Source organism: Pan troglodytes, chromosome 1 (genome assembly GCF_028858775.2).
Source record: "Pan troglodytes isolate AG18354 chromosome 1, NHGRI_mPanTro3-v2.0_pri, whole genome shotgun sequence".
NCBI classification, from domain to species: domain Eukaryota; kingdom Metazoa; phylum Chordata; class Mammalia; order Primates; family Hominidae; genus Pan; species Pan troglodytes.
The window spans coordinates 224,206,321-224,227,301 of NC_072398.2; the positions used below are offsets into that span (position 1 = coordinate 224,206,321).

A 20,981-nucleotide genomic window follows, 5' to 3' on the forward strand; every position below is an offset into this window, starting at 1 on the left:
TTGCTCCTGGCCTAGAGATCTGTGGAACTTTGAACTTGAGAGAGATGATTTAGGTATCTGACGGAAGAAATTTCTAAACAGCAAAGCATTAAAGAGGAAGCAGAGCATAACAACTTGGAAAATTTGTAGCCTGAAGATGCAATGGAAAAGAAAAACCCATTTTCTGGGGAGAAATTCAAGCCTGCTACAGTAATTTGCAGAAGTAACAAGAAGCCAAATGTTAATCACCAAGACAATGGGGAAAATGTCTTCAGTGCATGTCAGAGATTTCACAGCAGCCCCTCCCATCACAGGCTGAGGCCTACAAGAGAAAAAATGGTTTTCTGGGCCTGTCCAGGCCCCCACTGCTCTGTGCAGCCTTGGGACATGGTGGCCCTCCATTCCAGCTGCTTCACCTCCAGCCATGGCTAAAAGGGACCAAGGTACAGCTCAGGCCATAGCTTCAGAGGGTGCAAGCCCTATTCCTTGGCAGCTTCCATATGGTGTTGGTCCTGCAGGTGTGCAGAAGACAAGAACTGAGGTTTGGAAACCTCTGCCTAGATTTCAGAGGATGTACGGAAATGCCTGGATGTCCAGGCAGAAGTTTGCTACAGGGGCGGAGCCCTCATAGAGAACCTCTGCTAAGAGAGATGTGTAAGGGAAATTTGGGTTCGGAGCCCACACAGTCTTCACTGGGGCACTGCCTAGTGGAGCTGTGAGAAGAGGGCCACCATCCTCCAGACCTAAGAATGGTAGATCCACCGAAAGCTTGCACTGTGTGCCCAGAAAAGCCACAGACACTCAATGCCAGCCCATGAAACCAGCCATAAGGGAGGCTGTACCCTGCAAAGCCACAAGGGCAGAGCTGCCCAAGGCTGTAGGAGCCCACCTCTTGCACCAGCATGACCTGGATGTGAGACATGGAGTCAAAGGAGATTATTTTGGAGCTTTAATATTTAATTATTGCTTCAGTGGATTTCAGACTTGCAAGGGGCCTGTAGCCCCTTCGTTTTGGCCAATTTCTCCCATTTGAAATGGGTGTATTTACCCAATGCTTGTACCTCTATTGTACCTAGGAGATAACTAACTTGCTTTGGATTTTACAGGCTCATAGGTGAAAGGGACTTGCTTTGTCACATATGAGACTTTGGACTTGGACTTTTGGTCTAATGCTGGAATGAGCCAAGACTTTGGGGGACTGTTGGAAAAGCATGATTGCATTTTGAAATGTGAGGACATGAGATTTGGGAGGGCTTAAGAGCAGAATGATATGGTTTGGCTGTATCCCCACCCAAATCTCATCTTGAATTGTAGTTCCCATAATCCCCATGTGTGGTGGGAGGAACCCGGAGGGAGGTAATTGAATCATGGGGGCAGTTTCCCCCATGCTGTTCTCATGATAGTAAGTTCTCAAGATATCTGATGGTTTTATAAAGGGCTTCCTCCTTCACTCGGCTCCCATTCTTCTCCTTCCTGCCATCATGTGTAGAAAGACATGTTTGCTTCCCCTTCTGCCATGATTGTAAGTTTCCTGAGGCCTCCCCAGTCATGTGGAACTGTGAGTCAATTAAACTTCTTTCCTTTATTAATTACCCAGTCTCAGATAGTTCTTTATAGCAGCGTAAGAATGGACTAATACAGAAGGGAAATATCGCAGTAATCAGTAATCAGCAAAAATGAAAAGGCTGAAAAGCCACAGGCAGTGCTGAAGGAAAAATACCTGGGGAAAAAATGGGAAAGACCTGGCAGACAATATTGTGTATGTCCTGTTCACAGCTGTATCTGTATCCGGACTAGTTCTTGACCCACGGTGATTATTAAATAAATGTTTACGGAATGAACAGCTAACAAAAGCAGAGAAACAAATACAGACAAAGGTTGAAAATGTGTATTTAGGAAAGGGGATGAGAAATAAAATCAGTATTTTTGAAAGATGGGAAAAGAGATGAGCTAGAAGCAAGCAGGGATGACATGCATGTTTTCTAGAGCTTATGTAAAAATATTTTTAAAAGACGGGGCAATCTATAATTGGAAGAAGAAACACGCAAAGCTATCCTTCATTAAATTAACTACTGGGTAAAAAATTAGAAATAGTAGATAGAATTTCAGATATGAAGATGAAAAAGTTATGGAGATCTGTTTCACAACAATGTAAACATCCTTCACAGCAATGGAGTGAATGCCTAAAAATGATTAAGATGGTGTATTAGGTCCGTTTGCAAGCTGCTGATAAAGACAGACCCAAGACTGGGCAATTTACAAAAGAAAGAGGTTTAATGGACTTACAGTTCCACGTGGCTGAGGAAGCCTCACAATCACGGCAGAAGGCAAGGAGGGGCAAGTTACATCTTACATGGACGGCGGCAGGCAAAGAGAGAGAGCTTGTGCAGAGAAACTCCCATTTTTAAAGCAATCAGATCTCATGAGACTTATCCACTATCACGAGAACAGCATGGGAAAGACGCCCTCATGATGCAATTATCTCCCACTGGGTTCCTCCCATGACACATGGGAATTGTGGGAGTTACAATTCAACATGAGATTTGGGTGGGGACACAGCCAAACTATATCAGATGGTAAACTGTATGTGTTTTTTACTACAATGAATTTTTTTTTTTAATTAGAGAGAAGGGCTTGGAATCAAAGAGAACGCTGATATATATATATATATATATATATATATATATATATACATACATACATTTAAAGCTCTTTAAGAGACACTTCACAAAGAATATAAAATAATGAAGGATGACTAAAAAGAAATAAATTAAGATCACACAGGACTGAATGTCACAAAGAAAACTGCAATAGGCATCTTTGAATTAGGGAAAAAAAGCATTCCAGAAGGAAAACAAAGTAATAAGACTCATAAGTTTCAGGGGCAAGAAAAACTGTAAGAGAGCTAATGATCTGAATTTTTTTTTTTTTTTTTTTTTTTTCCAGAAACAGTTTCACGCTTGTCGCCCAGGCTGGAGTGCAATGGTGTGATCTTGGCTCACTGCAACCTCTGTCTCCCGGGTTCAAGTGCTTCTCGTGCCTCAACCTCCTGAGTAGCTGGGATTACAGGCATGCACTACCATGCCTGACTAATTTTTGTACTTTTAGTACAGATGGGGTTTTACCATGTTGGCCAGGCTGGTCTGGAACTCCTGACCTCAGGTGATCCACCTGCCTCAACCTCCCAAAGTGCTGGGATTACAGGCGTGAGCCACCTTGCCCAGCCTAATGATCCAAATTTTATCTCCAAAGTAAAATTTCTCATACAAGGAAATCATGAAGGAGGAAAAACATTTAATTTTAACTTAAAGGAAACAGAGCCTTCATAGCAACTAAACCACTATACAATATGCTGGTAATGAAATAATATTTATGACATATAATCTGTGAAACAGATGTGACAAAATGGAAACAAACGTATTGAGTATGTTATCAGAAGCTTTTAAAATGCTGTTTTCATCACGTGACTTTCTATAACAGGAATAAGAAAAACCAGATAGTGTGCATGTTCTAAATAATATGTTAATTTCTGTACTATTCCTGTAAGAATGAAACTGATCTTGATGAGGAAAGATAGACATCTGAACATTGGTCCTGTTACCTCTTTGGGTCCAGTTGTTCCAGAAAGGAAGCTGAGCTCTGGCAGTGTGCGCGTAGAATACCCTCACGTCTTGAGGTGCAAGCAGGTCAACAAAGTGAGAAGACGCCAGGACATCTTTCTTACGATTCAGGATCAAAGCAGCCTGTTCAGAAATGTGCACTAACCTTCCAGACAGAAATGAAAATACTGCCACAAAGGTATCCTATGAAAAACATTTAAAATAAATGCAAATATTGAGATACTCACTAGCAATATTCCCTGAAAGGTAAATTTCTTCTGGATCTCTAACATCATCAGTATCTTAAAATACACAGGCACAACCTACAAATGCAACAAAACTCCTCAAATAATTTTCTTCAACATGCTTCTTAAATCTTCTCCTAAGACCTGCACTTCACCTACTGAAGGTTCAATTTCTATGCCAAAAAATATACTAGCTTATTCTATGCAGACTAAAATACGTATGGCACATAACTTCTCTGCAAACTGTGCCATACACCTGGGTGGACGGTGTTCTCGTCATCAACGCAGATTCTATGCTTTAAGACACACTGAAGATTCACCTTCTTCAAGAAGCTGTCCTTGACAAACCTCATTACATAAGCATCACTGCTCTAATTTCTTCCATTACACATAAATGAAACTTATTTTTAATCAGCAGTTTGTGTTTGCTAGCATTGGCATACTTTCCTCTCTAGCTTTATTTTAAATATCTTAAAAGACAAATATTTCCTTATGCTATTTTTTAAAATCTCCATAGCACCTCCTACAGTACTATGTACACACCAGTCCATAAAATAAGCACTGTTATAATAGTAGGGATTGCTCACGTTCCACTATTACAAAATCTTTAAGTAACAATTATGTTACTTAAAATAAGTAATCTCCACCGTATCAACCAAACATGAAGATTACTCTGTCAAACAAGAAGAGAGATTAAAAAAAGATATACTAAAGGTCTCTTCCAAAATTTTAGGAAAAATGACAGCATCTCAACTCACCTGTTCTATAACATCCAGTTGTTACAAGTTGAAGTAGTAGATATTGGAACTAAGAATGATATAAATAGAAATTAACAATTCGGAGATTAGAATAAGGTGCAGGAAATTACTCTGCAGTGTAATTTTTGTTTTCTCTTAATTCAAGAGAGCTCAGGAATGCTAAGGAGCTAGAAGCACCTCATAACCAAAGTCACTGAACTACACAGCACACAGCACACAGAACCACAGAACGGGCTGCTTCTGCTTTTAGATGTTTTCTCTGGCAAGGGCGGAGAAGCTACACCATGCCTCTTTAGCAGTTCCTCCTTTGCTTCTCTCAAATTCTGGTTGCTGAAACGTTGTTATCCTTCTTAAAAACCTACATCTAGAGCAGGCCCTTAGGAAAAGTCACCCAGGTTGATATGGCAAAATGCATGAATTCTTACTGTGTTTTTGGAAGTGTGTTCTGAAGCAATAGCGGCCAGCTCCTCAAGACTGTACATGCTCACATCTGCCTGAGGTGCTCCATTCTGACTGAGAATCTGGAAAAACTCACTGTTTGCTAAGAAACACAGGGAGATAAACAGGTAGTCCAGTGACAACAGTATCTTTAGGAAACCATTTCATCACTATCAAGCTGGATTATTTTTTTCGGATGAGAACACCTCAGTGCATTTTTCTCAAAAACAAATCATTTTCTGCTTTTACCTAAAATACTGACAGTTGTGCAAACTTAAGATTTGATTTTATGAATTCTGCATGTTCTGGATCACAGGAAGCAAAATACATTTAAGGTACTAACTAAAAATTTCAGATGCATACACAATTTTTTTGCGGGGGGAGCAGAAACAGTACTCTATCATTCAGGAACATATCATATATGAAGCACTGAGGTTTGTGCTAAAGAGAATATGGCTTTAATGAAATCCCTGGAAATGTCAGAGAGAAAAAGTGTTTACAATGGTTCATTTTTAGTTTGGTAAATTCCTGATATATCATTACTGCATTTTTATCATTATTATTTTTTAGAGACAGAGTCTCGCTCTGTCACCCAGGCGGGAGTGCAGTGGCGCGATCTCGGATCACTGCAAGCTCCGCCTCCCGGGTTCACGCCGTTCTCCTGTCTCAGCCTCCCGAATAGCTGGACTACAGGCGCCCGCCACCACACCCGGCTAATTTTTGTATTTTTAGTAGAGACGGGGTTTCACCGTATTAGCCAGGATGGTCTCGATCTCCTGACCTCGTGATCTGCCCGCCTCGGCCTCCCAAAGTGCTGGGATTACAGGCGTGAGGCACCGCGCCCAGCCTCATTACTGCATTTTGAAAGTATGTGTAAGGCACGTAAAGGTAACTATTTCGTGGAATGCATTTTTTTCCCATAACTTCCATAGAAGACAATATTTCTTTAAAAGGTCAGCCTTCAAAATGTGCTTATGCTAAACTCTACTCTCTTGCAACAAATGAGCAAAACATTGCATAGGTATTATACACTATTATACAGATAAAGTTTTCCTGGTCTTTCACATGTGAACAATTAAGACACGAATGGAATCGGGGTAGATTTGCTCATCTTCCACAAAGCACCAGAAAAAGCTCAAATTATTTGTCTGACTGAGACCCCACTGACCACTCCTCTGGCTGCTTGTGTGAGTCCTGGTGCATTCGTAGGATCAAATTTCTCTCCGGCTTGTTTACCTTGCACGCTGTGGACACAGCGGAGGGCATAGTTGAGGGCATCTAGAGTGCTTGGTTTATTGCGTCTCTCTGAGGGGAAGTATTTTTTCATTTCTTGGACAACCATGATAAGTTCTTCAGAAACTCTGTTTCGATCTTGCTGTTCACTGGAAGATAAAAAAAAATTACAACTTCATCCTGTGAAGACAACAGCATCTTGCGGTTTAGGGAACACAAACTGCAAGCCAGGTAAGTTTCTAAGTGCTCTACCGGCATCAGTCCACAGGGTGGTGACCCCTCTTCCTCCAGGTGGGGAACTCGAGGCAAAGCAACTGGTGAATGACAAACATTCTCCACTTACTTTCCCTTAGTTCACTTGAGCCCCAACTCAGCTAACTTTTGTAACCACTTTCCCCTCCTGATACTCTTCGGTAATTTTCTTCAGTGTCACGGATCACTTCATCCTACATTGCCCGAGTCTCCCCTTTACACTTTCCCCTGGGCTTGAAAACAAAAGAATAAAAAGATTTAGGTCCCCCTTTCCCCGCTCCAGGGAACGACAACGAACGCATGGGGCCCTCGGCCTGAAGCCAGCGCGTCACCTGTGGCTGCTGTCCGCCAATTTCCTCTGCAGATGGAACTCGGGGCTCCACCGCTCCCCCGATTCTTCGCCCAGGGCCTCGTCCTCAGCCCCCCGTCTCCCGGGGCCAGGAGCTTCCCCGCGGGGCATCTCCAGGTCTCCGCGGGGCTCCACGTCGTGCTGGGACGGCCCGCAGCCTGCTTCTCGCTCACTTTGCAGTCAGTGACAGACACCGGTTTCTCACTCCGGTCCCCGCCATGGCGTTAGTGACAACAGGCGGCCACCACGAGCCAGGGGGTCACGCTCATCTCCGAGGAGCTTTTCCCTCCAGCATTTTCAAAACCCGGAGCTCGCTCGACTTTCAGGACTCCGGCCTAGGGGGAGGAGACAAGGGTGACAAGGGACAAGTGGAACAGACAGTCCGACGCCAGCGGCCTGGCTGGCTGGGGCGCCCGGACCGCGCGGTCCTCCCCCCTGCCCCAACTTTCCCGCGCGCCGAGGGCTGGGGCCCGGGGAGGCGGGTGGCTCGGAAGCGCCACGCTCCGGGGGCCCCCAGTACCGAGGGCAGGGCTCGCGGGGCTCCTCCGCCGCGTGCGAGTGCCCAGAACTCCCGCCCGGCCGCGCACTCACCTACTGCCCCCGCCCTTGGCCCCGCGCACAGCCGCTCGCCCCCTTGGCCGCCCGCGCGCAGTCTCGAGGCCCGCCGCGTGCCGGTCAGCAGCCGGCGCCGCGCCCCCCGCCGCCGCGTGACCGGCCCCGCCCCCGGGCCGCGCGATTGGTCGTCGGGGCCTACTCCGCAGGCCTCCATTGGCCCTGGGGCGGGGCACGAGCCGGTGCGCCCGGGTTATATAAGCCAGGGCGAGGGGGCGGGGCCCCCGGGGAGCGTTACATAACGCGCGGGCTCGGGCGGAGGCCGGCGCTCGGCCAATCCCGGCAGGCCGGCGGGCGGGCAGGGGGCGGGGTGGCCCTCAGCGGCCTCAGGCCTGTGCCGCGCGACTGGAGTGTCCGGCCCCCTGGCACGGCGCCGGGGCGGAGTCGCTGAAGCCACGGCAGAAATGATAGGGCCAGGAAGCTGCCAGCCACGTGGGGGCGGGACCCGGGCTCTGTGGGGCGGGGCGGGTCTGGCCCAACCTCCACGTGAGAGGCGGTCGGGGAAGGAGAAGGGAGTGAGAGGCGGGGGCAGAGAGGGGTGAGAGGCGGAGTCGGGGGGGCTTGAGTCGGGGTCAGGGGGAGGCTGGAAATGGGGACGGATGGGGGCGAGAGGCGGGGACGGGGGGGGCGGATGGGAGCGGGGGTGCCGAGAGACGTGGGGAGCGAGAGGCAGGGGCGGGGGGGCGACGGTGTCGAGGGCGGGGGCAGAAGAGGGAGGGAGAGGCGGGGACTGGGGGCGGGCAGGGGCGGCCCAGGCCAGCGCTCTGGGGTCGAGTCCTGGAGTTTGTAGGTGGCTCCCGGCTGCCCGAGCGGGTGTGGGGAGGAGCCCAGGGTGGGGCGGGCTGCCGGCAGCGGTCCTCATCGTGCTTTGGGCGTCTTTCTGGGTTCCCGCGGTTTTCACCGCCCGTGACCTACCGAGCCCACCCCAACCGCCCCCATCCTCCGCTAACTCTTTGGGTGAGTGGGGTGGACTTGGAGGAACCGGGCCATAAAGCAGCCCTGGTAAAAAGCCCACCCGATTTTTAGAAACAGATTTTTTATTTTTTGAGACAGGGTTTTGCTCTGTTGTCCAGGCTGGATGGAGTGCAGTGGCGCGATTTCGGCTCACTGCAACCTCCGTCTTCTGGGCTCAAGCCAGTTTCCTGCTTCAGCCTCCCGAGTAGCTGGAACTACAGGTGCAGCCACCACACCTGGCTAATTTTTGTGTTTTTGGTAAAGATGGTCTGTGTTAGCCAGGCTGTTCTCAAACTCCTAAGCTCCAGTGATCTGCTGGCCTCGGTCTCCCAAAATGTTGGGATTACTGGCGTGAGCCACTGCACCGGCCCAGAAACAGAATTTTGACGGTGGAACTTAAAACACTTACCTGCAGTTCCTAAAATTAGATTCATTTGGCAACTGGAGGAAGACAAACGTAAAAGACACTCTGTTTCAGAAAAGGAAGTTGTAGAGCCCTTTAAAAAAATGTCTGAAAGCTCAGTTTAGTATCTCAACATGTTAGAAATGAAAGGTACAGTGCAGAGTGCCGCCCCTCTTCGCTGCCTGGTACAGAAAAAATATTCAGTATTTGTTGGATGGATGAAATTGTATGTAAAGGAAGAGGGGAAAAGTGAGGTGAGTGTTCATGTTAGGTATTGAATAAACCACCTTATTCTTCCAAGCGATACTCTAGGTTGGCTTGCTCTCCTCCGAAGCTGGGTTTTGTCAAACTGCATTCGTTCAGCAAGCATTTATTGCGTGCAGATCTGGGTAGGGACGCTTGGAATCCCAGCGGATGGAACAGTGGCCCAAAGTCCCTGCCACCAAGGGAGTTGATGTTTTATTGAGAAGCCATACAAACAACCCCATAAACAAGTTCATAAAGCCTAAAGCGATGTGTAGAAAACAAACTACTGGAAGGAAGAGTAACTGGGAGAGAGGTGGAGCGGGGAGGCCAGAGCCTGCTTAGTCAGATCAGCAGGGCAGGCCTCTGGGAAGGCGATTTCAACCTGAGATGAGAGGCGCCTGCCGCGAGTGGGGAAGGCGGATTTCAACCTGAGATGAGAGGAGCCTGCCGCGGGTGAGGAAGTAGACCCGGCAGAGCTGAAAGTACCTGCAGAAGACCTTTGGAAAGAAGTCAGTTTGCTGATGAGAAACCGAAACAAACTTTATCAGGTCCATTTCTCCCTCAGGGCTTCCTTGCCTGTTTTCATTCATAGCTAACTCTGGCCTTCAAGCCACACCCTGATGTTGAAAGTCTCATGGGCACAAGTCTCTCCAATGTCAACAGCTATACTTTGGTGGAGTACCTTGCTTGGAGAAGAGAGAGCTGGAGAGTCGTGTGACATGAAGTCAGAAAACTAGAAAGGACCAGATCATCGTGGGACCTGTAATTCGGGAAAGGGACTTGGATTTTCCTATTGTAAACATAAGCAAAAGTCCTCTTCCACCCGTATTATATTGTTTCCTAGGGGTTCTACGATAAGAATGGAAATACATTCATGAGGGAAAAAGGATCTACAGGAACAGAGCCATGTGTCTGGGGATGTCCCTCACCTGTCCACTCATCTATCCCAGGGTCCATGCCAGCAGCCATCTAGTCTACCACAGACGGGGTCGGCTCTGCACATCACTTTAGAAAGACCATCTATTTAGGGAACTCCAAAGCCACATCCTGAATTTTGGTAATTGTGTAAAAGCCAGTTTCCTCCTCATCGCCTGTACTAAAAAGCACTTTTCACAAGGGGAGTGGTTTTCTTCTGTTCACTGGGGTATGGGGAAATGCTGGGTACCAAAAGGTAGAGTACCTAGAGAGGGGCTGGTGAGAAAAGGGGGAGACAGTTTCGGGGCTTCTAAGGGACAGGTATGGGGAGCAGCAAGGAATGGCAGTTTTAGGACTTGGACCAGGTGCAGCTATTCCTCTACAAGGAGCACAGGTGCCACAATCATGTTTATAAACACTTTATTTAGGTGATTACAGTGGGTAAGTTCCCAGCTAAGTGCACAGATAGAAGCGAGGTATTTCTGGGTTAATGCAGGAGCCAGTGGGTTACATGGGTCTGAGCACTGTGGCCAAGGGGCGAGTACCAAGGTTTCTGAGTCAGACCCGGCCAGAGACCCTGTGCTGAAGGTGGGCTAATGTCCTAACACTGCCAGCTGCTTTCTCCTCACAGCTGGCCACACCGCAAGGCATGTCTTCAACAGTAAATCATTTCAGCGATGTTAAGGGAACAGACGTTAAAAGAAATGGAAGCTGTGTCCTGGTGCGCCTCAGCTGTTGCTGCTTTATAAGTCATAATAGCATGTGAACAAGAGTTTTAGAATATCCCAGTAACAATGAGCCACAGAGCGATAAAGTCTGTGTCTTTCTCCCTCAGTGCCTCCTTGCCTGTTGCCTGTTTTCTTTCATACCTGAATTCCCATCTTTAAGCTGTGGATCCTGATGTTGAGTCTCATGCATACAAGAAAAGTTTTTCCGATGACAAAGTTTCTGCTTCCAGCATTCCCATCAACAGCATTCTCTGCAGTTGATGATATCAAAGCAAAGGTCTCTGGTTGGCTACTCTCTGTGAAAAGAGCCATTCACCCCTGACCAATGCCTAATTGCAGGCAGAATTTAGAAAACTGATTTAGGAAGCAGAATGTGAATACAAATAGGAAACAAACTCCAAAGTTATAGTTTATCTTCATATTTGGGCCAGATAATGATCAAGTTCACAGGTGGTCTTACTTGAGGCTACAGAATTGTTGCTTGCATAATTATCAGAAACATGCTGGAGTCCACAGCTGATAATCTGCCAACTGCTGGGTAGAACTCTTTTATGAGACGGTCAGAGTCTACCTCAAACCTTCTCTAACCCCCATGCAAAATACTGAATCAGAAGGGGAGCCACACTGTCTACAGCCTTTCAAAAGGAAGAAAGGCCTATGAAGATGTAGAAGGTTCACACACAAGGTAATGATTTTAATTCTGAAGGGGCACCTTGAGTTCCATTTGGCACGTTTCTGAATTTAACTGTCAGGAATACACTTAAGGCTATTTTATCGGTATTTAACTTTTTGGCAAAATAGAAGCTTTGGTCATAGCCATAGTTCTTTAAAAATTTTTTTAAAGAGGTTATCTCTGATTAAAACGATATTTTTAGCAAGTGATACATAACAATAACAACAATGTAAACATCTTCAAATCTAATGCAAGAGCAAAAGCTCTTCACCAGCATCTTAAATACAGCAAGTCAGTAGTGCTTACAAAAAGTAGAGGGTTCTCTTCTACGGAATCAGAAAATTATCAAAATAAGGCACAGCCTGTTATCACAGATTTGTGTTAGGCAGTAGTGTTTTTTTCTGGAAGGCATAAGTTGGAAATCTGAGTACCCAAAGGTTTAAAATGTGGTTCTGAAAATAATGCCAAATGACAAGGGTAACTAACTGGGAGTAATGGCAATTAATTAGTGACAACATTACATCTAGATTATAGCACTCTGGAACTTAAGAAGGCCTCTTCATCAGCCCATACGTAAATCTGTAAAGGCACTGTGCAAAATGTGGACGGGGCCGGCCTTCTAATTTGGAGTGCATATTAAAAAACAAAGGCACGTTTCCTAGAAATTCAACTTTACATTAACACAAAAAAAATATTTTAGAGATAACAGTAGGTAAGCTTGATAATATAGCAGGTTCTAAGTCAAAAGTCTTGAAGAGGTTTCTTGAACAGCAGTTTTGAGTTCCGCTGGTTCTTCATGAAGAGACAACCCACACTAAGGAGGAGAGATGCAAAAAGGCAGGGGAAACAGCAGGTTAGTCTCTCAGAGTGAATCCCAAGCCAACATCCAATGCTGCAGTCTAAATGTGATCAGAAATTAGACTGGGCTGATTTCCTACTACTGGCTTCTCTCCATTCTATAGAGGGCTAGAGGAAGGAGACTAGAGTCAAAAGGATCCAAGTAACTGTATCTTCCTGCTAAAAGGAAACATCCACTAACATCCATCTATCAATGAAAGAAGTCATGTTTCCGTTCTCATATACTGGGCTACAGATGGCAGTGAGTTGTTTGAATATTATATAATAATAGTTGTGTGTGTGTTTGTGTATACATATATATTATTTATATAGCTATTATTTTTATTATTATATGCCAGGCACCAACCTAAGCAATTTTTATTTATTTTATTTATTTATTTTTTTGAGACGGAGTCTTGCTCTGTCACCTAGGCTGGAGTGCAGTGGCATGATCTTGGCTCACTGCAAGCTCCGCCTCCCGGGTTCATGCCATTCTCCTGCCTCAGCCTCCCAAGTAGCTGGGATTACAGGCGCCCGCGACCACACCCGGCTAATTTTTTGTATTTTTAGTAGAGACGGGGTTTCACCGTGTTAGCCAGGATGGTCTTGATCTCCTGACCTCGTGATCTGCCCGCCTCAGCCTCCCAAAGTGCTGGGATTACAGGCGTGCGCCACCAAGCCCGGCCAATTTTTATATATTTACCAGATCTGTCCTTTAACAAACAAACAAGACAGGGACTATTATTATCCCCATTTTACAAATGAGGAAACAGAAACCCAGAGATATTACATTGCTTGTCCACGGCCATACAGCTGGATGGTGGTGGAACCAGGACGGATCACAGGCACTCCATGCTTTTAACCACTACATTACATAAAAGGAAATATGTGAAAAAAATATATTCAGAGAAAAGAAGTGGAAATGAATAGATTTTGTCTAACTTCAAAGGATTAATGTTTATATCAAATCTCAGATTTATACAGAACTCAAGTACTTAAAACATTTATTAAAGAAAACTGAAAACCCTGGAATAAAGGAACCTTTCATTTATTTTTTTTGAGAAAAGGTCTCACTCTGTCACCCAGACTAGAGGGCAGTGGCATGATCACGGCTCACTGCAGCCTTGAATTCCTGGGCTCAAGCAATCCTCCTGTCTCAGCCTCCTGAGTAGCTGGGACTTACAGGTGTGCACTACCATGCCTGGTTAATTATTAACAATTGTTTGTAGAGATGCTATGTTGCCCAGGCTGGTCTCAAACTCCTGGCCTCCCAAAGCTTTGGGATTACAGGTATGAGTCACCACACCTAGCCAAAACTAACATTTCGGAGGGAAATTTTAATCTGAGTTCTTGTACACAAAATCAATGGTCTGTGAACACATGGAGAAGACTTTTCCAATCAGTTTAGAAAAGGGTAACTCACCGATGATGATGATGATGAAGATAACCAGAACAGTAATCCCGATTGCCCACATCTGTAACAAAACATATGTCCATATCACATTTCAAATGCAGACATAATGTGCTTGTTGAAGAGTATCATATAATATTCGTCTAGTCACTGAAAGGGAAATTCAGGTGCATACAGTCTGGAGTAATTAATAATTTCCAAAGCCTAAATTAAATGTTCTCAATTAGGGCCTGAAGGTAACTTATCTGCTTTTTAAAAGATGTTCAAATGATGTGTGGCCTCTAGCTAGGCATTTGTTTGTGTATACAAGTTTTCCACATATGGAAAGGCTGCTCAGCTTGCCCTGTGTCTCAAAGTGTCACTTGTAAACAAGGCAGAGGACAGGATACATCTGGATCTGGTTGCAGCACGCTAACCGTATAAAATCTGCTTTGGCTCGTGCTCCTGGGAGAGCTGCTTTCTACTCTTCTGTTGGGCACACTGTGGCTTTCTAGCATTTCTTTCCCTTGACCTTGGAACCATTCACAGAACTACAAGAAAACTGACCAATTCCAGCCCTCTCCTATCTGTTTGGGGCCCTGCTGGGGTAGAGGGTTGGGAGGGGCTGATGACTGTGAGTGATTTTGGATATTCCTGTTCTACCTGCATCTTCTGAAGATCAGCCACAGCACATAGAGGATTCCTAGTGTGGGGCCAGGAAAGGGTACGCAGTCAATGTTTCGGATTCACAGTGGACCCACATTTCCATGTGGAGGAAGTCAAACCCACCTCCCAGAGTCGTGAAAGTCCATTATCTGTAGCCTGTTAATTCTCTGAGAATGGAGAAGGGGGGTTAAATGTAAAGGTCAGTTAAAAGATAATTACCTTGCAATTCTTCCACCAATATTTCCTCTTCAACTTGGCTGCGCTCGTTTCAAATTGAGAAGCGCCTGCCTGCAGTGCGTCTGCACGGTCGTCTAACTCAGAGAGCTTCTGGTCTCTTTCCAGAACCTTGTCCACGTTAACTCGCATTATGTCCACCACCTAGATGAGTGTGATCACAGCAAGTAATGCACAAAGAATGGAGGAACAGGGCCAGGTGCGGTGGCTCACGCCTGTAATCCTAGCACTTTGGGAGGCCGAGGTGGGTGGATCACCTGTGGTCAGGAGTTCGAGACCAACCTGGCCAACATGAGGAAACTCTCTCAGTACTACAAACATAAGAAAATCAGCCGGGAGGGGTGCTGGGCGCTTGTAATCCCAACTACTCAGGAGGCTGAGGCAGGAGACTCGCTTGAACCCAGGAGGAGGAGGTTGCAGTGAGGTGAGATTGCACCACTGCACTTCAACCTGGGCGACAGAGTGAGACTCCGTCTCAAAAAAATGGAGGCACAGAGACTTCAAAGACAATCTACGGGCACATTGTTCTTTCAGGTCAGCATTTTATTACTTTGAGCCAAACTTTCACTTTAGAAAAAAATGGGCTCACTCTTTCATGATCAAAACAATCAGCATATTAAGGATAGAAGGGAATTTCCTTAATATGATAAAGGGCATTTATGGGAAAATCCACAACTAATATCATGCTCAATGGTGAAAGACTTCCCCCCTAAGATCAGGAACGAGGCAAGGATGCTCACTTTCACACTGCCACTCAATACTGTACTGGAAGTTCTGAACAGAGCAATTAGTCAAGGAAAGAAAAGGCATCCAAATTGGAAAAGAAGAATAAACCTATCTGTATTTGCAGATGATTCTCTCTATATAAAAAATACCGAAGAATCCACAACAAACTGCTAGAGCTAACAAATTCAGCAAAGTTGCAGGGTACAACAACAACACATAGAAATCAGTTGTGTTTCTATACACCAGCAACAAATAATCTGAAAAGGAAATTAAGGAAACAATTGTGTTTACAATAGCATCTAACAGAATAAAATACCTAGGAATAAATTTAACCAAAAGGTGAACGACTTGGACAATGAAACTAGAAAACATTGCTAAGAGAAATTGTTAAGAGACATCATTAAATGGGAAAACATCCTATGTTCACACACTGGAAGACTTAATATTGCTAAGAGGGCAGTACTCCCCAAAGTCACTTCCCAATTTCAAAACTTACTACAAAGCTACAGTAATCAAAACAGTGTGATACTGGCATAAGGACAAACATATAGACTGATGGAATAGAACTGAGAGTCTAGAAGTCAACCTAAGCATCTATGGCCAATTGATTTTTGACAAGAGTGCCAAGGCCATCCAACAGTCTTTTCAATAAACAGTGCTGGGCCAATTGAAGAGCTAACATGCAAAAGAATGAAGTTGAATCCCCACCTCACCCTATATACAAAAAGTAACTCAAAATGGATCAATAATCTAAGTGTAAGAGCTAAAGCCATAAAACTCTTAGAAGAAAACATAAGGGTAAATCTTCATTACTTTGGATTTGACTGTGGATTCTTAGATACCAAAATCAAGAACAACAAAAGGAAAAACAGACACATTGGACTTCATAAAAATTAAAAACTTTTGTGCATCAAAGAACATTATCAGGCCAGGTGCGGTGGCTCATGCCTATATTCCCAGCACTTTGGGAGGCCCAGGCAGGTGGATCACCTGAGATCAGGAGTTTGAGACCAGCCTGACCAAAATGGTGAACCACTGTCTCTACTAAAAATACAAAAAATTAGCCGGGCAAGGTGGCAGGCGCCTGTAATCCCAGCTACTCTGGGGGCTGAGGCAGGAGAATCACTTGAACCTGGGGCTTGGAGGCTGCAGTGAGCTGAGATTGCACCACTGCACTCCAGCCTCGGCGACAGAGCAAAACTCCGTCTCAAAAAAAATAAAAAAAAATAAAAAAAATAAAAAAAAATGTAAAAGACAAGCCACAGAATGGGAGAAAGTATTTGCAAATCACGTCTGATAAAGAAAGATTTAATATCCAGAATACATAAAAAACTCTCACAACTCAAACAACCCAATTAAAAAATGGGCAAAGCCTGAACAGACATTTCTTCAAAGACATACAAATGGCCAATAAGCACATGAAAAGATGCTTAACATCACTAATCATTAGAGAAACGCAAATGAAAACCCAAAGAGCTCAGTAGGATGGTTATAATCAAAATGGAAAACAAGTGTTGGCAAGGATGTGGAGAAACAGGAACTCTTGGACATTGCTGGTGGGAAAATAAAATGGTGCAGCTATTGTGGAAAACAATTTGGCAGTTCCTCGTAAAATTAAACATACAGCTACTATGACCTAGCAATGCTACTCCTAGGTATACATTCAAGAGAAATGAAAGCCTATGTCTAAACAAAATCTTTCCTGTGAATATTTATAACAGCATTATTCATAATTGCTGAAAGGTGGAAACAGCTCGAAGACTCATTAACAAATGAATGGCTCAACAAATTGTGTATACACATACAATGGAATATTACTCAACCCTAAAAAGGAACACAGTACAACAGTTACAACTTGAATGAATGCGAAAAACTTTGTGCTAAGTGAAAGAAGGCAGATGCAAAAGGCCACATATTGTATGATTCCTTTTATATGACATACCCAGAACAGGCAAATCCGCAGAGAGAGAGAGCTGATTAGAGGTAACCAGAGAATGGGAGGAAGGGGAAATAGTGAATGATTACTAAATGGGCATGAGGTGTTCTGGGGTGATGAAAAAGTTCTGAAAATGGAAAGAGGTAATGGTTGCAAAATATTATGAATATACTAAATAACACTCAATTATATACAGTTTAAAATGTTTAGTTGTATGTTATGGTAATTTTGCCTCAATAAAAAACAACTCTCCTTAAAATTCCTTTGGTTAAAAAAAAAATCCAATTTGATTTTGTAAGTAAACAGAATTTCCAGGCAGGACAGAATTACAATGTGTTTCTTACTGTGAAAATCTAAAATTGTGTAAGTTCATGAACAAAACCATCAGATCAAAACATTACTATATTATTTAACAACAGTATCTGACATAACTTTAACTGTTTTTTCAGGGCAGCTAAATGCAGAAAGACCGAAATATATTTGTCGGACAGTGACGGCTTTTAGGAATGTGGAAACACTAGTCTGAATTTCTCAATCTTCTGCTGTGGTTCTCCACATACAGCGCAGAACAAAAGATGGAGCTCCTCTAGCTCAAGAATTCTACAAACAGAGATTTGCTGAGCTAATGGAGTTTGACAGTATCTACTTTGTGTGTGTCAATGGACAACCATTAGAGATGAATTCTACAGAGAGGCTTGCTCAGGCTGGACAATTAGTAAGAAGACAAAGCATTTTGATAAAAAATCTGATCAGAAGAACTGGTCTTGGCTTGAGCAATCTAAAGACCTAATCCTTAACATTGTATTATCCTATTTTATAAAGTGGTTCTTGGGGAATGCACTCAGGGAGTGATGTTCATGTTTTAGGCATATGATTTTTTATTTTTCCTGAGCTAAATGTTATGAGCAGGTTTCTATCACAGGAAAACAAGCATGAAACCTAGAAAGTCTGACTTTTGCTTAGATTAGATCTTCCAGCACAGCAGGGAGCAAAGTTTTGTTACAATTATGATACAGTCAGAATTTGCTTTACATTCACACTTTGATGATACTTTTTCTAAACAGATTTCCAGAGTACTCATATTTGTTTAAAATTCATATTTCCAACATTTCAGAGCAATACCTCATCTACTTGATTTTGTGTCTGCTGAAGTCTTCGATTACTGCCAGTGGCAGCAGTTGGACCTGTAGACCTGGAACATGTAAAGGCATGAGCATGAGTAAATTACGATTCCAAATACATTTTCTTAAGTATAAAGATGTTACTCCGGGACTCTCACTGTTAACAATCTCTTACATTAGAACTAAAACAGAAAAAGAAATTCTTCCCGAAGCAATGAACAAAAGTTTTAATTGCATTTCTTCTAATTTCTCTATAATTTCCAAGACTGTCCCACTTACTAAAGGGACAAACGTTAAGGTTTAATAGGACCTACTTTGTATCCCTGAAGTATCTGATCCCACGATAGGTAAGCTCTACTGTCCTTTTTTGAAACTTGTTCTAAGGCACACATCTGCTTGAATGTACTCAGTACTTTCCTGATCTTTTCATTGTGGCAGGAACTGTTTCCATAGTTACAAACAGTTACAGAACGCCCTTTTTCCAATATGGAAAAATAGATTAATTTACAGAAACAGAGTCAGGAACACTGGGATGCAGGGAGTGGGTGGTGTGAGTGGAAAGGTGTGTTGAAGAAATGCCTCCTCTTTTAGGAAGGTACTCTTTCTTTTTTCCCCCTCTTTTGAGAGACGGAGTTTCGCTCCTGTTGCCCGGGCTGGAGTGCAATGGCGCGATCTCGGCTCACTGTAACCTTCGCTTCCTGGGTTCAAGCAATTCTCTTGCCTCAGTCTCCCAAGTAGCTGGGATTACAGGCATGTGCCACCACGCCCGGCTAATTCTGTATTTTTTAGTAGAGACGGGGTTTCACCATGTTGGTCAAGCTGGTCTCGAACTCCTGACCTCAGGTGATCCGTCCGCCTCGGCCTCCCAAAGTGCTGGGATTACAGGCATGAGCCACCGCGCCCGGCCCAGGAAGGTACTCATCTTTTAAAATCTTCATCAAAGGCTTTATTTCTCCCCATGCAGATCTTTCTTAACCACTCTGACTCTGAAGTCATTATTGGCTCCATTACTTGGAAAGTATCACTTTGGTTTTTCAGGTATAAAGTCCCGCCTCCTCGAATAGATCACAGGTTCCTGGGTCTTCTTACTCTCTTCTCTGTATCCTAGATAGCACCTAGCATGTGCCTTGGTATACAACGGTCTGATGGACTGTTTGAACAGTCACTTTACATCTGTCATGTGTCAATGACCAGGGCTACAACAGATCTCATCACCGTCCTCACGGAGTTTAGTGTCTGGTAGATAAGTAAGGACCATGCCGTGGTGCTAGACTCTTTCCATGCATTGTCTCCTTTAACTCTCATAACTCTCTGAGGGGAATATTACTCCTATTTTACAGATGAGTAAAGTGAGGTTTAGAGTCAACACAGCTGGCTGCAGGACAGCTTGTTTTTAGATTAGGTCCTGTGTACCTTGGCTCTAGATCTTAACCACTGTGATCTATTGGCACAGCAGCCTCAGCAGGAACATTCGAGGGGGGGTCCCCAGCTCCTGGAAGAAACCCGGGGCTTCCTCCAACGGTGAGCAATGAGCAGAATGGAGGTGGAAGAGGGAGTCCTTGTGATTCTTAACCATTAGCATTCTCTGAGTCTTACCACTGCAAGCACGGGTTTGCAAGATGCTTTCGCTTAAGAGAGCGAAGGCCCACGGTTAAGTGATCTTTCTAGTGCAGATGCCCCTAGCTAGGCAAGGGGCTCTTCGGCCCATAGGGGCTCAGGACAGGGCCGAGGTCCTTTCTTTCGCAACTTCTGGGGCCCAGCGCAGCACCGGGCCGAGAGCGGGCGCTCCCGAACCAGGGCTGTCGTCCCCGTTCCTCTCAGGGACGTCGGGGACTAGAAAGGGAAGGGGCGAGGAGCGGGCGAGGAGCGGGCTGCGGGCGGGCAGCTCACTTCCTCCGGGAAGCGCCTCGCCGCCCCGCCCTTGCCCCTTCCGCGTCAGCCCGATGGCCGCGGGACCCGCCCGGCCCGTCTGCAGCCCGCGACCCAAGGGCCACCGCCCACCCCCAGGCCTCGGGATCCCCGCGCAGCCCCGGCCTGCGTCCGAGTGGCGGCCGGCGGCAACTGGGCAGTATGGCGGTCCCAGCGCGAGCTGCCGTCTGCGGGGCCCGAAGCCGCCCGCGTCGCGTAGCGTCACTCACATTTTGGCAGCTGCGGCGGCGGCAGCGGCGACGAGAGGGGGTCAGTAGAGAAGCGAAGTCGGGACCGGAGGCCAGGGAGATGGGCGGGACGGCGCGGCGCGGTGCAAAGACGTCACTAGGCGGAGCCGGGGGAGTGGGCGGGGCGCAGAGGGGGCGCGCCGGAAGTGGGCGGGGCGTCGTGGGTGGGCGCGTCCAGGGCGGGGTCAGAGCGAGACGTCCCCTCCCCGGACGAGGTCACTTGGGAACTTGAGGGCCACAGGGGTCCCAGGGCGGTCCGGGCTCTGAAACGCAGAATGCAGGTCAATACAGCTCCCTCTCCGCACCGCCGTCCGCGCTGGCCCTTGGGGACGTGGTCTGTAAACGTGGTGCATTAGCCACTGGCGAGGGACTGCGTGGATAAGTGAGGGTGGGGGCAAATCATGTTATTCTGGGCTCGGGACCATTTCTAACAGTATTAGAGACAGATGACTGGCTTCTGCTGAGTGTTCCAGAGTAACCTAGTGATCCTGAGGGCACCATGTTTCTCTAAGAAAGTAGTTGAAATAGGAA

The 20,981-nt window shown here is 45.5% G+C and overlaps 2 protein-coding genes across 30 annotated transcripts in view; both read right to left on the reverse strand.

Moving 5' to 3' along the window:
- The window catches only part of PER3 (period circadian regulator 3), a 60,907-nt gene extending 53,349 nt beyond the window's left edge, over window positions 1–7,558 (reverse strand). For 21 of the 29 annotated variants that reach the window (XR_010155075.1, XR_010155076.1, XM_016953419.3 and 18 more), the window contains exons 1-5: window positions 7,445–7,558; window positions 6,837–7,188; window positions 6,256–6,401; window positions 5,007–5,122; window positions 3,581–3,782 (exon numbers count right to left, since the gene is read on the reverse strand). Coding sequence is in view for 27 of the 29 variants with exons in the window: in XM_016953419.3 (XP_016808908.2) it covers window positions 3,581–3,782; window positions 5,007–5,122; window positions 6,256–6,401; window positions 6,837–6,964 (592 nt within the window). In the remaining 2 variants the exon portion in view is untranslated. Of the gene's footprint in view, window positions 1–3,580; window positions 3,783–5,006; window positions 5,123–6,255; window positions 6,402–6,836; window positions 7,296–7,373 lie in introns of those variants that run through there. The other 8 variants (XM_016953411.3, XM_016953405.3, XM_063805300.1 and 5 more) reach the window with 6 other exon arrangements.
- A 2,828-nt stretch (window positions 7,559–10,386) lies between these two features.
- Window positions 10,387–20,531, reverse strand: VAMP3 (vesicle associated membrane protein 3). The gene is given in 5 exon segments (NM_001246583.1): window positions 10,387–12,198; window positions 13,645–13,696; window positions 14,497–14,655; window positions 18,296–18,365; window positions 20,433–20,531. Coding segments are annotated over 5 exon segments (303 nt in total). The 5' UTR covers window positions 20,435–20,531; the 3' UTR covers window positions 10,387–12,178.
- Window positions 20,532–20,981: the final 450 nt, after the last annotated feature.